At 38.6% G+C, this 17,003-nt stretch overlaps 1 protein-coding gene across 9 annotated transcripts in view; it reads right to left on the bottom strand.

Moving 5' to 3' along the window:
- map7d3 (MAP7 domain containing 3) overlaps nt 1-9,679 on the bottom strand; it is a 100,880-nt gene extending 91,201 nt beyond the window's left edge. For 8 of the 9 annotated variants that reach the window (XM_060927794.1, XM_060927797.1, XM_060927798.1 and 5 more), the window contains exon 1: nt 9,589-9,672. In XM_060927794.1, coding sequence (XP_060783777.1) covers nt 9,589-9,634 — 46 coding nt within the window. In that variant the 5' untranslated portion in view covers nt 9,635-9,672. Of the gene's footprint in view, nt 1-9,588 lie in introns of all 9 variants that reach the window. The other variant, XM_060927793.1, reaches the window with a different exon arrangement.
- Between the last annotated feature and the right edge of the window lie 7,324 nt (nt 9,680-17,003).

Raw genomic sequence — 17,003 nt, 5'->3', positions numbered from 1 at the left:
GGGAGAATCATAGTATCATATCTATATTTCTGATAAAATTTTAGGTATGATACCGTGTATAACTCTCCTACTTATTGCTCATTTCATGGGGGGGGGATTGCTGGCATGTGCTGCGCGGGAGCGTCTGCCCAAACTTTAGGCCGAGATGAACTTATAGTTTTTGATTTAAAAAAAAATTCCAATATGTAATGCCCATTGTACATGCCTGTTCTTTAATTCAAAACCACCATCTTGATCTTCAAATTGAGCATATGGTATCTGTATTACATTACACAACATCCTGTCCAGATAAAACCTAGTTAGTACACACAACAGTTGAAAGGGAAGTGATGAGTGACGTTGAATGTTGCCTGCTTAATATGCAAGAGCTCCTGCTACCATGATAACATCAGAAGAAAGCTTCAGATAATCATATGACAGAACTTTTTTCTGGTTGGCACTTCATTTTAAAGGATTAGAGTATTCAAAAGACATGAATAGCAAAAATGCAGAAATATAATACTGTAGAGCTCGTTTATATTAAAAGGTGCATTGATTTTTTGAAATCATCAAATGTGAATTGATTAAAAACAAGTCTCTTGTACCATATTAATAATTTTCACCTGGTAGTCCACCAAGAAGGGGAATTTATTTCCAAATACATTGCAACTTTTTGCTGATAAAATTAATGGTTTTGGGGGTAAAAAAAAAAAAAAAAAAGCCAAAAATCATTAGCTCCCTGGGCCCCACTGGGTGCCTGCAGCCCCCAAACCCCTGGCTTTTTACAGACTTTAATATTTTTCATTCTCATCCCTGAATAACGCAGCCTTCCCGATTCGCCTTCCGACCCCTTATTTTAAAAGGTAGCCTACGTCGTGCTCATGATGAGCTTTATCATAGCCTTCTTGGCTTACAGGAAACGGACATCCCTGAGTCAGGCTATAAACCAATTTTGATGCAGACAGTAGCAGCTTGACGCGAGGAACCGGCCTTATTGCATTATCCCGTTTATCCCGCTTCAGCATTCATGCAAGTTTATTAATAATGGCTTGACATTCACAATAAATAAGGATTTCCCACTAGCCTAAATAAAATGTTATACTCGCAGGGATGCCTAGTTGATGCTATCTGAAGCATAAAATCTGAATATTTTAAGAAACATCTTTATTGGCTTTATTGGTGAAGTAGCTAAACCATCACTGCACTGGATTTCTCAGCTATGAACAGGGTAAGCACATAGAAATTCAGTATTCCTTTATTTTTTGATGTAATGGAAATGTAGTGCTTTGATGAAGAAAATGTACTTTATCCATAGATTAAAACAGACCTCAGGAATAGGCTCCAAGGGGAACACCTGGCAGCCTGCTTACAAATCTCCATAAATGGTCCCGAACCCAATGACTTCCCTTACGATAGGGCACTTGAGGTTTTTTTCAGGAAGCCACGCAGAATTAAATGTTCTGATAGGGCATGCAGGCTTTGCACCAATTAGGGTAATGCTTTTTCATTATTGTTAGTTGCCTTGGTGTTACCTTAAGTGGTTTCTTACATCTAATTATGATATTTTACTTTATTATTATTTTGTTACATTATACTATCTCATCTCATTATCTCTAGCCGCTTTATCCTTCTACAGGGTCGCAGGCAAGCTGGAGCCTATCCCAGCTGACTACGGGCGAAGGGCGGGGTACACCCTGGACAAGTCGCCAGGTCATCACAGGGCTGACACATAGACACAGACAACCATTCACACTCACACCTACGGTCAATTTAGAGTCACCAGTCAACCTAACCTGCATGTCTTTGGACTGTGGGGGAAACCGGAGCACCCGGAGGAAACCCACGCGGACACGGGGAGAACATGCAAACTCCGCACAGAAAGGCCCTCGCCGGCCCCGGGGCTCGAACCCAGGACCTTCTTGCTGTGAGGCGACAGCGCTAACCACTACACCACCGTGCCGCCCCACATTATACTATTTATTTCATTTTAGTATTGGTTGAGGTAAGTGTTGAGTTCAATATTTAAAATAAAAACCTCCAGCTTGTTTTTTGCAATTTATTCCTTGAATGTCAACTAAAGAATGATTGAAAGATTGCCACCAAAAAGGCAAAAAAACTCAACTTTAACTTCAATTTTGGTGAGTAATTTTCATAAATTTAAAAGACATTTTTTCCACCAACATCAAGCCCAGCAAACTAATGGCCTGCCCTGTAATGTAAAGTTGGGTCGAGGAATGAAACCAGGCAGGGTTCTGGTAAAAATTGTTTTAGCGGTCTTCTCTTAAAGAACTTAAAAGAATTTAGATTGAACTGAATAATCTCAAATGCTTCTTGTAGCTTTAAAATAGTCCCAGCAGGTGACTCTGAAGAAAAATACTGTGTGTTTGAACACCGCCCGCTGTAAACACTTTGCATACACCCCAATGACCGACTCCACCGACCGCCACGACACCACCGCGCATGATTCCCTCATCGGCACAGTGGAGCACCACAAATTGCTACCTGGTCTGTGGGAAACACTGTTCAGTAACTGATTTATGGTCAGGAACACTAGGCACGATGTGGGAACACATCTCTGATGGTATAGCAGTCCAGCACAGGGCTGCAGGGCACCAGGCGTGCGCACACGCTCACACTTTGGGCATTTGTACTGTGCCCGATTGTGACTGTTCTTCCTCCCCACTCCCTTGATGGCCTGCACTCACATTTCACTTAATGCTTAACGAAGCTGCACCTCTACCAACTACAACTTGTATTCATCAATAAGGTGAGAACAAACCCATTATTAAACGATAAAGTGATCATACCGGATCGCGTACTGTATCAGAGTCCATCTGAACCATGCCCGAACCCACCTCTTCAAGCAGGCCAGGGTATGGAACAATGTGTCGATCACACAAGCCAAACAACCTTCAGGGGTCAAATGTGCTCAAGCATGATACTAATTGCCTAGTTTGAGTACACCCTTAATAAAAATTTAACATAGCCAATCCACCTTCCAGCATGTTTGAAGAGGTGGGAGAAAACCCGGATGAAAACAAGCAGAACCTGCAAAACTCAGACACAGACAGTAACCTGATCTCAGGATCAACTGGGGACTTAACCACTGTTATTGTGGAAGAACATCCATTAATAATATAAAATTAGGTACTCCCTAATAGCGGAGCTTCCATTCAAATGAAAACAAACATGCAACAAATGGTGTACTTTGTGTTTCAATTTCATCACGAGAAGATAAATTTCTCCAAACTCATGTTTTTATTACTATAAACTACAGTGTGCTTTAGGGATTTATAGCAAAATGTTTTGAAAACAAAAAAGATACACGATTCATGAAAACACTAACTGGATTCAGGTCAACTTGTCAGATCCCGAAGGACTTCGCAGCGATTTCAAAATCAACATCACTATTTAGAATTAAATTCCTACAACTCATTTCTATTAATTCATTTTTTACACTTTTTTTTCTCTTTCAGCTTGTCGCTTTTCTTGTGAAAGATTTCTTCACCTTTCTCTAGCTCTTTCACGTCGTCTTTCCTTTTCTTCCTCTGTCAAAACTCTCTCTCTCTTCCTGGTTTTGACTTCATCTTTCTCTCCTTGGTTAACTTGTTCTGACATCTTTTTAAAGTTTGTAAAAATGATTTTGTTACGCTGTTTGAGTTGTTCTCGGTGGAAAAACCCGATAAATATGAAATTATCTATAAACAAAAATAAGTTATGTAGGCACGCTCGCGCTTCCAGTTCCCGCCAAAATCAAACAGCCAATCAGAATCGCGAGGGGCACGGACGGACGTACACGGCTGGGATCCCTGTGTGTCCATGAAAAATCAACTCGATGGGTTACCATATTTTCTTAAGTATGGAGCTCCGCTCGCGTGGGCCTTTGGCTAAAAAGTAGAGATGAAAGCGGAGCAAAGAAAAAAAATCCTGAACTTCTGAAAGTCAAACTAAGATTGGGGGGGGGGGGGGGGGGGGGGGGGGGGACACGTCCCCCGAAAATATTTTAATAACATAACACGCAAAACCCTCCATTCTAGTGCATTTTAGTACTTATTTTCACTAAAACAAGTTATAACTTTTAAGCCTTTTTCTTTCATGTACATTAATGATTAACATGTCAAAAATATTAAATTTAATTCCCCTAGTTAATGAGTAATTTTCAGGAGTGCATTTAGAAAACGCGGTGATTTTCCTGCTACACAGTTCATTACTTTGAAAAAAATCACAGTTGAAGGTAAACTCGGCAAAATCCCAAAACAGTACTGTTAAAAAGTAAAGGAGTTAGAGTTTCTAAAGCTTTCAGGTTTCAATGTTGGGAACATTGAGCCTCGTTTATCAATCTTTTAGTAGAGTTGTGCGTTTGCAGAAGCTAAAGTGAACTAAAAATTTCCAATTCATATTTACGCGAGTTGAAGCCAATTGTTTACATTAGCTTGTATTGTCTGTAAATTTAAACACACCAATGAATACCAAATTTCTCATGTAAATCAGGGCCGTAGCTAGGATTTTTCGGGGGGGCGGCGCACACTGACTGGCAGCCTGAGTACATTATGTAACAAAAAATAAATTACCATTGCTAGTTTTAGGCAGCTTAGAAACCGGCTCTTCCATTATTGCTGTTTCTTCCACGTTTTCTTGATGTTGTGTTCTAGAAACGGCACTAAAACTTAGCTTCGAAGCCACAAAATGCAACTTTGATGGAAAAAAAATATATAATAAATTGCTTACCTCTCTTCACGTCGAAAGGAGGAGGAAAGTTTTGCTTGACATGGCGAATTATTAACACGAGGAAATACTTGTAATTTGCAACCAAAAAGACTGCAGCTACACTGGCAGCTTGAAAACGCTTTCTAGTGCGATTGTGTTGCGCTTGCGCAGAACGGTGTCAGTCCTGCGCGCCTTAGCATGTGCACCTGAAGGCCCGTCTTGGGCGCACGCACCTAACGAGCTCCGGCACACGCACCTTTAACAAAGAACACCTGTCTTTAATCAATGAACTATGTTTGGGCTATTTAAGGACCGCACCCATGCAAGGATGATGCGAAGTATTACGCCGCGTCTAGGAACGTGAAAAATCGGAAAAATAAATTTCTCCATTCGGAAAACCGGAGATTTTCAAGAGTTTTGTCAAATATCTGGATTTCCGGGTAAATCCGGAAGACTTTCATCCCTGAAAAGGAGGAAATTGGAATTTAACCTAACAATTTTAATTCTAACCTTAATATCAAATGGATTTACATTTTAATTGTATTTAATTTGGACCAAAGACTTATTCTGGTATCGCACATCACAATTTTTCACCTGGTAATAGTCTAGTATCGAAGAAAATGTGTTGGGATCATGACAACCTAATATTATTATTAGTAATATCAACAGGGCCAATAAATTCAATTCAATCAATTCAGTGCAAAAAAAAAAAGGCAGATGAGACGGATACAATACAATACCAAATCACAGCAAGATTAACACCATATAGGTCATGTTGAGTTTGAGCAGGTCAAGATATTGCCAGTGAGCCTACAAGTCAAACAACTTAAATTAAATCACATGCCCAACATTACTCATGGTAATGCTCCACAACATCTAATATCTGCCTTTATTCCAAATTCTTCCCACCATAATACCCGTTCAGGCCCCCTCTATCTGTTTTATCCCTTCTGTTAGATCTTTTGGACAGTCCTTTCACATATACTGGTGCTTGCCTTTGGAATGGTTTACCTAGTCTCAGTCTTCTAAAAGTGCTTTCAAACATCTAGTCCAAACCTATTTTTTTTTTATCTCAACAGCTTTTAGAGGAAGAACTCAACCCTTTTGTTATGTCATAATTTAACTAGTCCTCTGTTATTATGGTAGAATTTTCTATATTTCTGCATAAATATGACCTAAAACTTCACCAGATTTTCACACAAGTCCTGAAAGTAGATAAAGAGAACCCAGTTAAACAAATGAGACAAAAATATTATACTTGGTCATTTATTTATTGAGGAAAATGATCCAATATTACATATCTGTGAGTGGCAAAAGTATGTGAACCTCTAGGATTAGCAGTTAATTTGAAGGTGCAATTAGAGTCAGGTGTTTTCAATCAATGGGATGACAATCAGGTGTGAGTGAGCACCCAGTTTTATTTAAAGAACAGGGATCTATCAAAGTCTGATCTTCACAACACATGTTTGTGGAAGTGTATCATGGCACGAACAAAGGAGATTTCTGAGATGCTCATAAAAAGCATTGTTGATGCTCATCAGGCTGGAAAAGGTTATAAAACCATCTCTAAAGAGTTTGGACTCCACCAATCCACAGTCAGACAGATTGTGTACAAATGGAGGAAATTCAAGACCATTGTTACCCTCCCCAGGAGTGGTCGACCAACAAAGATCACTCCAAGAGCAAGGCGTGTAATGGCCCTTTTCCACTACCCTTTTTCAGCTCACTTCAGCTCGCTTCAGCCCGACATGGCTCACGTTTCGACTACCTTAGAGCAGCACGACTCAGCTCGCTTCAGCCCTGCTTAGCACCCAAAACTCGCACGGTTTTGGAGCAGGGCTGAAGCGAGCCAAACCGAGCCGAGTGGGGCTAGGGGCATGAGGAGACACTCCCCTGTGCACCGATTGGTGAGGAGGAGTGTCCTCACATGCCCACACACGCCCCGCGAGCACGCTGGGATCTGTAAACACCGTAAACCCGGAAGAAGAAGAATTACGAATTACGAGAATTTCTGAAGCCTTATGCGCCTCGCCTCATCTATACGCTCTTGCCAGTATCTGTTGGCGTTGTCGGTGACAACAAGCCACAGCACCAAGACCAGCAACACTAACGACTCCATGTTTATTGTTTACTATCCGGGTCGTGAGACTACCGCTTAAAAGGTCACTGATGTCACGGTTTGCGCCGCCTAACGACATCACGTGACGTCCACCCACTTTCGCTAACTCCACCCAATGTGTCCACCCACTTCCAGCCAGCACGGTTCAGCGCGGTTGTAGTCGAAATGCAACTCCAACAGCCCCGCTCAGCCCAACTCAGCACGGCACGGCTCAGCCCAACTCAGCTGCGTTGGTAGTGGAAAAGCGGCAGAATAGTCGGCAAGGTCACAAAGGACCCCAGGGTAATTTCTAAGCAACTGAAGGCCTTGTTCACATTGGCTAATGTTAATGAGTCTACCATCAGGAGAACACTGGACAACAATGGTGTGCATGGCAGGGTTGCAAGGAGAAAGCCACTGCTCTCCAAAAGAACATTGCTGCTCATCTGCAGTTTGCTAAAGATCACATGGACAAGCCAGAAGGCTATTGGAAAAATGTTTTGTGGATGGAGAAGACCAAAATAGAACTTTTTGGTTTCAATGTGAAGCATTGTTTGGAGAAAGGAAAACACTGCATTCCAGCATAAGAAACTTCTCATCTGTAAAACATGGTGGTAGCAGTATCATGGGTTGGGCCTGTTTTGCTGCATCTGGGCCAGGACGGCTTGCCATCATTGCTGGAACAATGAATTCTGAATTATACCAGCAAATTCTAAAGGAAAATGTCAGGACATCTGTCCATGAACTGAATCTCAAGAGAAGGTGGGTCATGCAGCAAGACAACGACCCTAAGCACACAAGTCGTTCTACCAAAGAATGGTTAAAGAAGAATAAAGTTAATGTTTTGGAATGGCCAAGTCAAAGTCCTGACCTTCATTCAATCCAAATGTTGTGGAAGGACCTGAAGCGAGCAGTTCATGTGAGGAAACCCACCAACATCCCAGAGTTGAAGCTGTTCTGTACGGGGGAATGGGATAAGATTCCTCCAAGCCGGTGTGCAGGACTGATCAACAGTTACCGGAAACGTTTAGCTGCAGTTATTGCTGCACAAGGGGGTCACACCAGATACTGAAAGCAAAGGTTCACATACTTTTACCACTCACAGATATGTAATCATTTTCCATCATAAATAAATGCCCAAGTATAATATTTTTGTCTCATTTGTTTAATTGGGTTCTCTTTATCTACTTGTGTGAAAATCTGATGATGTTTTAGGTCATTTATGCAGAAATATAGAAAATTCTAAAGGGTTCACAAACTTTCAAGCACCACTGTATATTGTCTTTTTGTCCTGCTCATTTTTAGAACCGTATTTGTTTACTCAGATTTTGCACTAAGTACTTTTGTACAGTATTATATTTACACCACCGTTCAAAAGTTTGGGGTCACTTTGAAATGTCTTTATTTTTGAAAGAAAAGCACTGTTCTTTTCAATGAAGATCACTTTAAACTAATCAGAAATCCACTCTATACATTGCTAATGTGGTAAATGACTATTCTAGCTGCAAATGTGTGGTTTTTGGTGCAATATCTCCATAGGTGTATAGAGGCCCATTTCCAGCAACTCTCACTCCAGTGTTCTAATGGTACAGTGTGTTTGCTCATTGCCTCAGAAGGCTAATGGATGATTAGAAAACCCTTGTACAATCATGTTAGCACAGCTGAAAACAGTTGAGCTCTTTAGAGAAGCTATAAAACTGACCTTCCTTTGAGCAGATTGAGTTTCTGGAGCATCACATTTGTGGGGTCGATTAAATGCTCAAAATGGCCAGAAAAATGTCTGGACTCTATTTTCTATTCATTTTACAACTTATGGTGGTAAATAAAAGTGTGACTTTTCATGGAAAACACAAAATTGTCTGGGTGACCCCAAACTTTTGAACGGTAGTGTATATCATTTATACTAATGTTTTATCAGCGTATATTTTTCTTCTTTATATTAAGCTTACATTCTATGTTTCCTTCCATTTTGTTAGTTGATTGTATGGACCACAATGGAAATAAGTGTTTTCACTTTGTGTCATCCATGTATTTATATTGAATTTAAAATAAAATAAAATAAAAAACAACCATGACTGCAGGGTCGCTAATGGTAAATTATGGTAGCTCGCCGGTAGAGTGGCTACAGATAAGCTAAGCTACTTAGCTAACTTCCCCACAGTCATAAGCTAATCAGTTCTGGAACATCAACAGCTAGCTGGTACAGTTATTACTACAGCGACTCGGTTCTACTTGGAAACAGGCATAAAACATATGTATCTGTTGTTTCGTTAATGAGTTATTATTTTCCCCCTGGAGCTAATTTGGCGAGTCAGCAAGACAGTCACAAGATGACAGCAGCATCCTTAGCTACGTGTCCGGCTAAGCGAGATGGACAGAGCGAGAAATCTGTGACAACTACAGCAGCCAGTCACAGTTCACTTTCTAACCCTAACGCTACTTTACAACCCACTGTAATTCCTGTAGACACAACCAGCAACCATAAAATAGTACAAAACATGACCTGGATAAAACTACTCACCTGGACAGTCAGCTAGCTACTTAGGTAATTAGTTAAAAACGAGGTAGACACGCAGAAAAACACCCCATTTATCAGCTCGGCTCAACTTTGCTGCAGTAGCGTTAATGTAGCGGTTACCGGTAAACGCGCTAACCGCGTTTTATCTGCACATCTCTCAGCCCGCTAAAGTGACTGGCTTTCATCCAAAATCACACAAAACACTTCGGGCTTGTGACAGAAACCTGATTTTTACATTTACACCTGGCAAATTCTACAAAAACCCGTGTAATGGAGGAATTCCTACCCATTTGTACTCGCAACCCTTTCAGAGACGTTGCACCTTCCGCCATTTTTTCCGAAGTTTTCCTTCTCTTTTTTTCCTCTGCTACATTCATTAGCTCGCAGCGCTCGCGCTAGCCGGACATGCACCCAGACCATGACAGAGCATTGCAGCGCCATCTAGCGTCGGGATGAAATAAAACACTAGTACAGTATCTGCCTGATTAAAAGTTTATCCATCCATCCATCCTCTGTAGCCGCTTATCCTGCCCTACAGGGTCGCAGGTGAGAGGCGGGGTGCACCCTGGACGAGTCGCCAGGTCATCGCAGGGCTGACACACACAACCATTCACACGCATTTTTTAACATAGTTACTGGGAAACCAAAACATCTTTTTTTTTACACATTTTAAAACATCTGTGCTTTTTAAAACCTCTTTTTTTTTTTTTTTACACATTTTAAACATCTGTGCTTTTTTAAAACCTCTTTTTTTTTTTTTACACATTTTAAACATCTGTGCTTTTTTAAAACCTCTTTTTTTTTACACATTTTAAACATCTGTGCTTTTTTAAAACCTCTTTTTTTTTTTTACACATTTTAAACATCTGTGCTTTTTAAAACCTCTTTTTTTTTTTTTTTACACATTTTAAAACATCTGTGCTTTTTAAAACCTCTTTTACACATTTTAAACATCTGTGCTTTTTTAAAACCTCTTTTTTTTTACACATTTTAAACATGTGCTTTTTTAAAACCTCTTGTTTACACATTTTAAACATCTGTGCTTTTTTAAAACCTCTTTTTTTTACACATTTTAAACATCTGTGCTTTTTTAAAACCTCTTTTTTTTTTTACACATTTTAAACATCTGTGCTTTTTAAAACCTCTTTTTTTTTTTTTACACATTTTAAAACATCTGTGCTTTTTAAAACCTCTTTTACACATTTTAAACATCTGTGCTTTTTTAAAACCTCTTTTTTTTTACACATTTTAAACATGTGCTTTTTTAAAACCTCTTGTTTACACATTTTAAACATCTGTGCTTTTTTAAAACCTCTTTTTTACACATTTTAAACATCTGTGCTTTTTAAAACCTTTTTTTTTTTACACATTTTAAAACATCTGTGCTTTTTAAAACCTCTTTTACACATTTTAAACATCTGTGCTTTTTTAAAACCTCTTTTTTACACATTTTAAACATCTGTGCTTTTTTAAAACCTCTTTTTTTTTACACATTTTAAACATCTGTGCTTTTTTAAAACCTCTTTTTTTACACATTTTAAACATGTGCTTTTTTAAAACCTCTTGTTTACACATTTTAAACATCTGTGCTTTTTTAAAACCTCTTTTTTTTTACACATTTTAAACATGTGCTTTTTTAAAACCTCTTGTTTACACATTTTAAACATCTGTGCTTTTTTAAAACCTCTTTTTTACACATTTTAAACATCTGTGCTTTTTAAAACCTCTTTTTTACACATTTTAAACATCTGTGCTTTTTAAAACCTCTTTTTTTTTACACATTTTAAAACATCTGTGCTTTTTAAAACCTCTTTTACACATTTTAAACATCTGTGCTTTTTTAAACCTCTTTTTTTTTACACATTTTAAAACATCTGTGCTTTTTAAAACCTCTTTTACACATTTTAAAACATCTGTGCTTTTTAAAACCTCTTTTACACATTTTAAACATCTGTGCTTTTTTAAAACCTCTTTTTTACACATTTTAAACATCTGTGCTTTTTAAAACCTCTTTTTTTACACATTTTAAAACATCTGTGCTTTTTTAAAACCTCTTTTTTACACATTTTAAACACCTGTGCTTTTTTAAAACCTCTTTTTTCTGTGCTTTTTAAAACCTTTTTTTTTTACACATTTTAAAACATCTGTGCTTTTTAAAACCTCTTTTACACATTTTAAAACATCTGTGCTTTTTTAAAACCTCTTTTTTTTACACATTTTAAACATCTGTGCTTTTTTAAAACCTCTTTTTTACACATTTTAAACATCTGTGCTTTTTAAAACCTCTTTTTTTACACATTTTAAAACATCTGTGCTTTTTTAAAACCTCTTTTTTACACATTTTAAACACCTGTGCTTTTTTAAAACCTCTTTTTTCTGTGCTTTTTAAAACCTTTTTTTTTTTACACATTTTAAACATCTGTGCTTTTTAAAACATCTTTTTTTACACATTTTAAACATCTGTGCTTTTTTAAAACCTTTTTTTACACATTTTAAACATCTGTGCTTTTTTAAAACCTCTTGTTTACACATTTTAAACATCTGTGCTTTTTTAAAACCTCTTTTTTACACATTTTAAACATCTGTGCTTTTTAAAACCTCTTTTTTTACACATTTTAAACACCTGTGCTTTTTAAAATCCTCTTTACACATTTTAAACATCTGTGCTTTTTTAAAACCTCTTTTTTTTACACATTTTAAACATCTGTGCTTTTTAAAATCCTCTTTACACATTTTAAACATCTGTGCTTTTTTAAAACCTCTTTTTTCTGTGCTTTTTAAAACCTCTTTTTTTTTACACATTTTAAACATCTGTGCTTTTTAAAAACATCTTTTTTTTTTTTTTTTACACATTTTAAACATCTGTGCTTTTTTAAAACGTCTTTTTTTGGAGACCAAATGGTCTCCCATACCCCTTTTCCACCAAATCAGTTCCAGGGCTGGTTTGGGGCCAGTGCTGGTGCTGGTTCACAGCTCATTCAACTTGCGAGCCAGCTGAGAACCAGTTTGCTTTTCCATAGCTCGCGGTGCTAAGCGGAGCCACATCATTACGTTGCTGTATACATCAGTTACGTCATTGTATACATCATTATGTCGCTGTATACGTCAGTTACGTCGCTACGTTTACATAAACCTTGGCGCGAATATCAAAGCAAAAACAACACGGAAGAAAGCAGCAGCAGCAACAACAACAATAATAATGGATGACTTCGCGTTTGTACAGCTGCTGCTTCTCGTCGCTTAAAAATGGCGATCTTTCGCGGTCTTGTTATTGTTGTTGGTCTTAACAACTCCGCCCCCCGCTGACGTAAGCGGTTCTTTCCTCTGGCCCAGCAGAGAGTTCATGCTAGCCTGGAACTGGTTTTTCTGGCCCCAGAGCCAGTTCTTTGTCAGTGGAAACAGAAAACCCGGTTCCAAACTAAGCACTGGCCCCGAACCAGCCCTGGAACTGCTTTGGTAGAAAAGGGGCAACAGTGGCCAGATTTGGTCTCCTAGTCCAGGGCTTTTCAAAGTGTGGGGCGCGCCTCCCCTAGGGGGCGCCAGAGTTCTTCCGGGGGGGCGCAACATGAGGAAAAATAAACCAGAATAAGTTACTATTGCGGACATTTAGCGAACTTCAGCTAGCCTTTGCCAGAGACAAAATGGATCGATTTTTAGTACCTAAAGCTACAGTGAGTGAGGAGACAGAGTCTGGGCCAAGCAAAAAAAGAAGGAAGTATGACCACGATTATTTAAAGTTTGGATTTTCATGGACTGGATCTGAAGATGCTCCACTGCCACAGTGTGTTGTCTGCCAAGAGGTGCTAGCTAACGATGCTATGAGATGTTTAAAATGTGTAAAACAAGATGTTTTAAAAAAAAGCACAGATGTTTAAAATGTGTAAAAAAAATGTTTTTAAAAAGCACAGATGTTTAAAATGTGTAAAAAAGAGGTTTTAAAAAGCACAGATGTTTAAAATGTGTAAAAAAAGAGGTTTTAAAAAGCACAGATGTTTAAAATGTGTAAAAAAGAGGTTTTAAAAAAGCACAGATGTTTAAAATGTGTAAAAAAAGAGGTTTTAAAAAGCACAGATGTTTAAAATGTGTAAAAAAAAAGAGGTTTTAAAAAAGCACAGATGTTTTAAAATGTGTTAAAAAAGAGGTTTTAAAAAAGCACAGATGTTTAAAATGTGTAAAAAAGATGTTTTAAAAAGCACAGATGTTTAAAATGTGTAAAAAAAAGAGGTTTTAAAAAAGCTCATATGTTTAAAATAAATGCGTACAACAACCATTTTTTAAAATACGAATGGAACTTTAAGCAGGGGTTAAATTGGGATTGGTTATGTGGGGGGGCTCTGCCTCGTACCCGCTCCTGCCCCCGCCGCCCTGCCCCAATATACTTTTTGGAAAATAACCCTCTAATTTGATAACCATATCATATTGCACAGAGATATACACCTTATCTGTGTGTTGTAGGCCTATGTGTGTCTTGTAGTGCCCCCCTACACATTATGGCAGTTTGAATGTAGATTGGTTGGCCAATGTAACAGATTGTACAGGTTGTTGTACATTAGTTTGAAGGAAATGATTAGTGGGGGGTCTGGGGGTCCTCCCCCAGAAGTTTTTTATTATCATACATGTTATTTGCTGAATTCTGGTGCATTTTAATAAGTTGTTAGCTGACTTTACAGAGGTAGGTTGAGCAATATCATGTTAAATCTTGTCACATGCCTACAGGTGAAAAATGTGAAGGAGAAATGTTCAGTGAGAAAATTTGAAGGCTTGCACAATCTTAAACCAAAACAGTTGATTTATTTTGGAGGATAAATGTTAAATATGCCAAAACACTGTCAGTCAAATTGTCAATCAAATATATTCATGCAGTGAATGCAACCAAATACAAACAACACTATAACATTGGAAGCATTTATTATTATTGTTATTATTATGTATTCAATTATTTATTTGGCATGTGGTGCTTTTTGTATTGTCTAGAACATACATAAGATGAGCATATTATAGCAGCAAAATAGAAGCACAATCATTTGAATGGAGCAAAAGTTTTGCTGCATTCAAATGATTGTGCTTCTATTTTGCTGCTATAATATGCTCATCTTATGTATGTTCTAGACAATACAAAAAGCACCACATGCCAAATAAATAATTGAATACATAATAATAACAATAATAATTACACTAATAATACACTAATAATATTAACAATAAATAATAATAAATTAACATTAAATTAAATATTAACAATAAATAATAAAACACTAATAATATTAACAATACAGTGAACATAATCATTATCATATTTTTTATTATTAAAAACAAAATATCAAATAATACTGAAGAGGGGAAAAATAATACTGATCTAAATATGTTGTGTTTTTATTTTTAGACAGTATGTGTTTTGCTAAACACATACTGTCTAAAAATAAAAACACAACATATTTAGATCAGTATTATTTTTTCCCCTGGAAATTGAACTCGCCAAATGCACAGACAGTTTGTTCAAACACCTCTGATGGATTAGGATCGTATGCAGGTAAAAGGGGAGACGGTGTACGGAGAAAATTATAAACAAGTCACAACGCTGAAACACAAGCCCCAAAACCCGCAAACCACGACTTCTGATTTTTTTTTTAAAGCGAGCTCACAAAAAAAGAAACCCCAAAGTCGCTTATAAAAAGCGGAATTGGCAACCCACGCAGTGTTCCAGAAACCAGAATCTCTGATCACAAGTTCTGTTCTAAATAGCTTTGACAGGTCGTCTTGTTATCAGGAAAACTATGATCTATCTCATAAAAGTCATGGGTTTATTGATTAATAAAACGATATTTAATTATTCAGAACTGAAAATCGTGAAAAGGGTTTGTTGCTTTTGATGTGTGCGTGATCATATGCCATCCGCTCCGAGCTTATGTGCCGGGGCTCAGCCCCGGACAGCCCCGGCCCAATTTAACCCCTGACTTTAAGTATAGCAACAATACAAATTGTAAGGGGGGGGGCGCTGTTGGTTATTTGCTCTCTGAGGGGGGCTGACTCTCCCACACTTTGAAAACCCCTGTCCTAGTTAATGTCAAACCAGCTTCACTGGGAGACCAAATTTTAAACCAAGTTATGTCTTATCATTTGGTTCAATCAGTTGCAATTAATTAACCAAGTACCATGTAAGTATACATTTAACAAGGAAAACGAAGATCTATGTTATAAGATATACACACAAGATCATGTTGGTTAAGAAAAACAAAACTAAAATTTGGTTACTGAGATGGCTGATGTCAGAATCCGATGTCATTACTGTGTAACTTTGAGTGTCTTTGACATAACATTTGTGCTTGGTAGTTGCTCTTGATAGCTGTGTATTCACTGCAGTGTGTTTGTCTGTATGGTGATTGGTGAACCATTTTGCATCACAGAATATGCCGCAGCGGTGCAGCCACATGGACTCTGGGGCCTGTGATTGTATTGCCCAGACCAGTTGGTCTCCTAGTGGAAAATCCTTAAAAAATGCTCTGATTTGGAGCCACCAATTAGCCTAATCTGCATGCTTTTGGACTGTGGGGGAAACCGGAGCACCCGGAGGAAACCCACACAGACTCCATACAGAAAGGCCCTCATCAGTTACTGGGCTCGAACCCAGGACTTTCTTGCTGTGAGGCAATAGTGCTGCCCAAAAGTTTATTCATTCAGAGGAAAACAAGAAGACAGAGTCATCTATATCCACCGCTCTGTATACCAACTATATACCAAGTTTGGGCGGCACGGTGATGTAGTGGTTAGCATGGTCGCCTCACAGCAAGAAGGTTCCGGGTTCGAACCCAGCGGCCGGCGAGGGCCTTTCTGTGTGGAGTTTGCATGTTCTCCCCATGTCTGCGTGGGTTTCCTCCGGGTGCTCCGGTTTCCCCCACAATCCAAAGACATGCAGTTAGGTTGACATGGGGCGGCCTTGGGCTGAGGTGCCCTTGAGCAAGGTACCTGACCCCTGACTGCTCCCTGGGTGCTCTGGTGTGGCTGCCCACTGCTCTGAGTGTGTGCGTGTGTTCACTGCTTCAGATGGGTTAAATGCAGAGGATGAATTTCACTGTGCTTGAAGTGTGCATGTGACGAATAAAGTTTCAAAGTGTGGAATGAATGAGAAGTATATTAGAGTGGTGCAAGACATGTAGGAGAACAGTGAAACAGCAGTGAGATGTGCAGTTGGAACGACAGTCCACCATTCACCTGCCCATATTAGTGACATTATACTGTTCACGTTGGTGGAAACTAAAAGAGGTTGAACATCAGAAGGAGTTTAGGGAAGAAATAAGACAAGCATTGAGTGGTCATGGAAGTCTACCAGAAGATTGGGATACTACTGCTATACTAGTAAGAGAGGCAGCAAGGAAGGTGCTAGGGTGGTCATTGGGAAGGAGGAAGGAAGACAAAGAGACATGGTGGTGGAACAAAAGTGCAGGAAATTATAAAAGAGAAGAGGCTAGCAAAGAAGAATTGGGACGATCAGAGAGATGAGGCAGAAGGCAAAAAGAGCAGTAGCGAAGGCGAAAGCAGATGCATACCAGGAGTTGTACGAAAGACTGGAGACCAAAGAAGGAGAGAAAGACCTGTACAGACTAGCTAGGCAGAGAAACAGGGAAGTGAGGGATGTACAGCAGGTAAGAGTGATGAAAGATGTAAATGGAAATGTGCTGACAAACAAAGAGAGCTTATTAAAAA

Source organism: Neoarius graeffei, chromosome 8, assembly GCF_027579695.1.
Source record: "Neoarius graeffei isolate fNeoGra1 chromosome 8, fNeoGra1.pri, whole genome shotgun sequence".
Taxonomy (NCBI): Eukaryota; Metazoa; Chordata; class Actinopteri; order Siluriformes; family Ariidae; genus Neoarius; species Neoarius graeffei.
The sequence above is the reverse complement of the archived record's forward strand: the minus strand, read 5'-3'. Positions and strand labels throughout refer to the sequence as shown.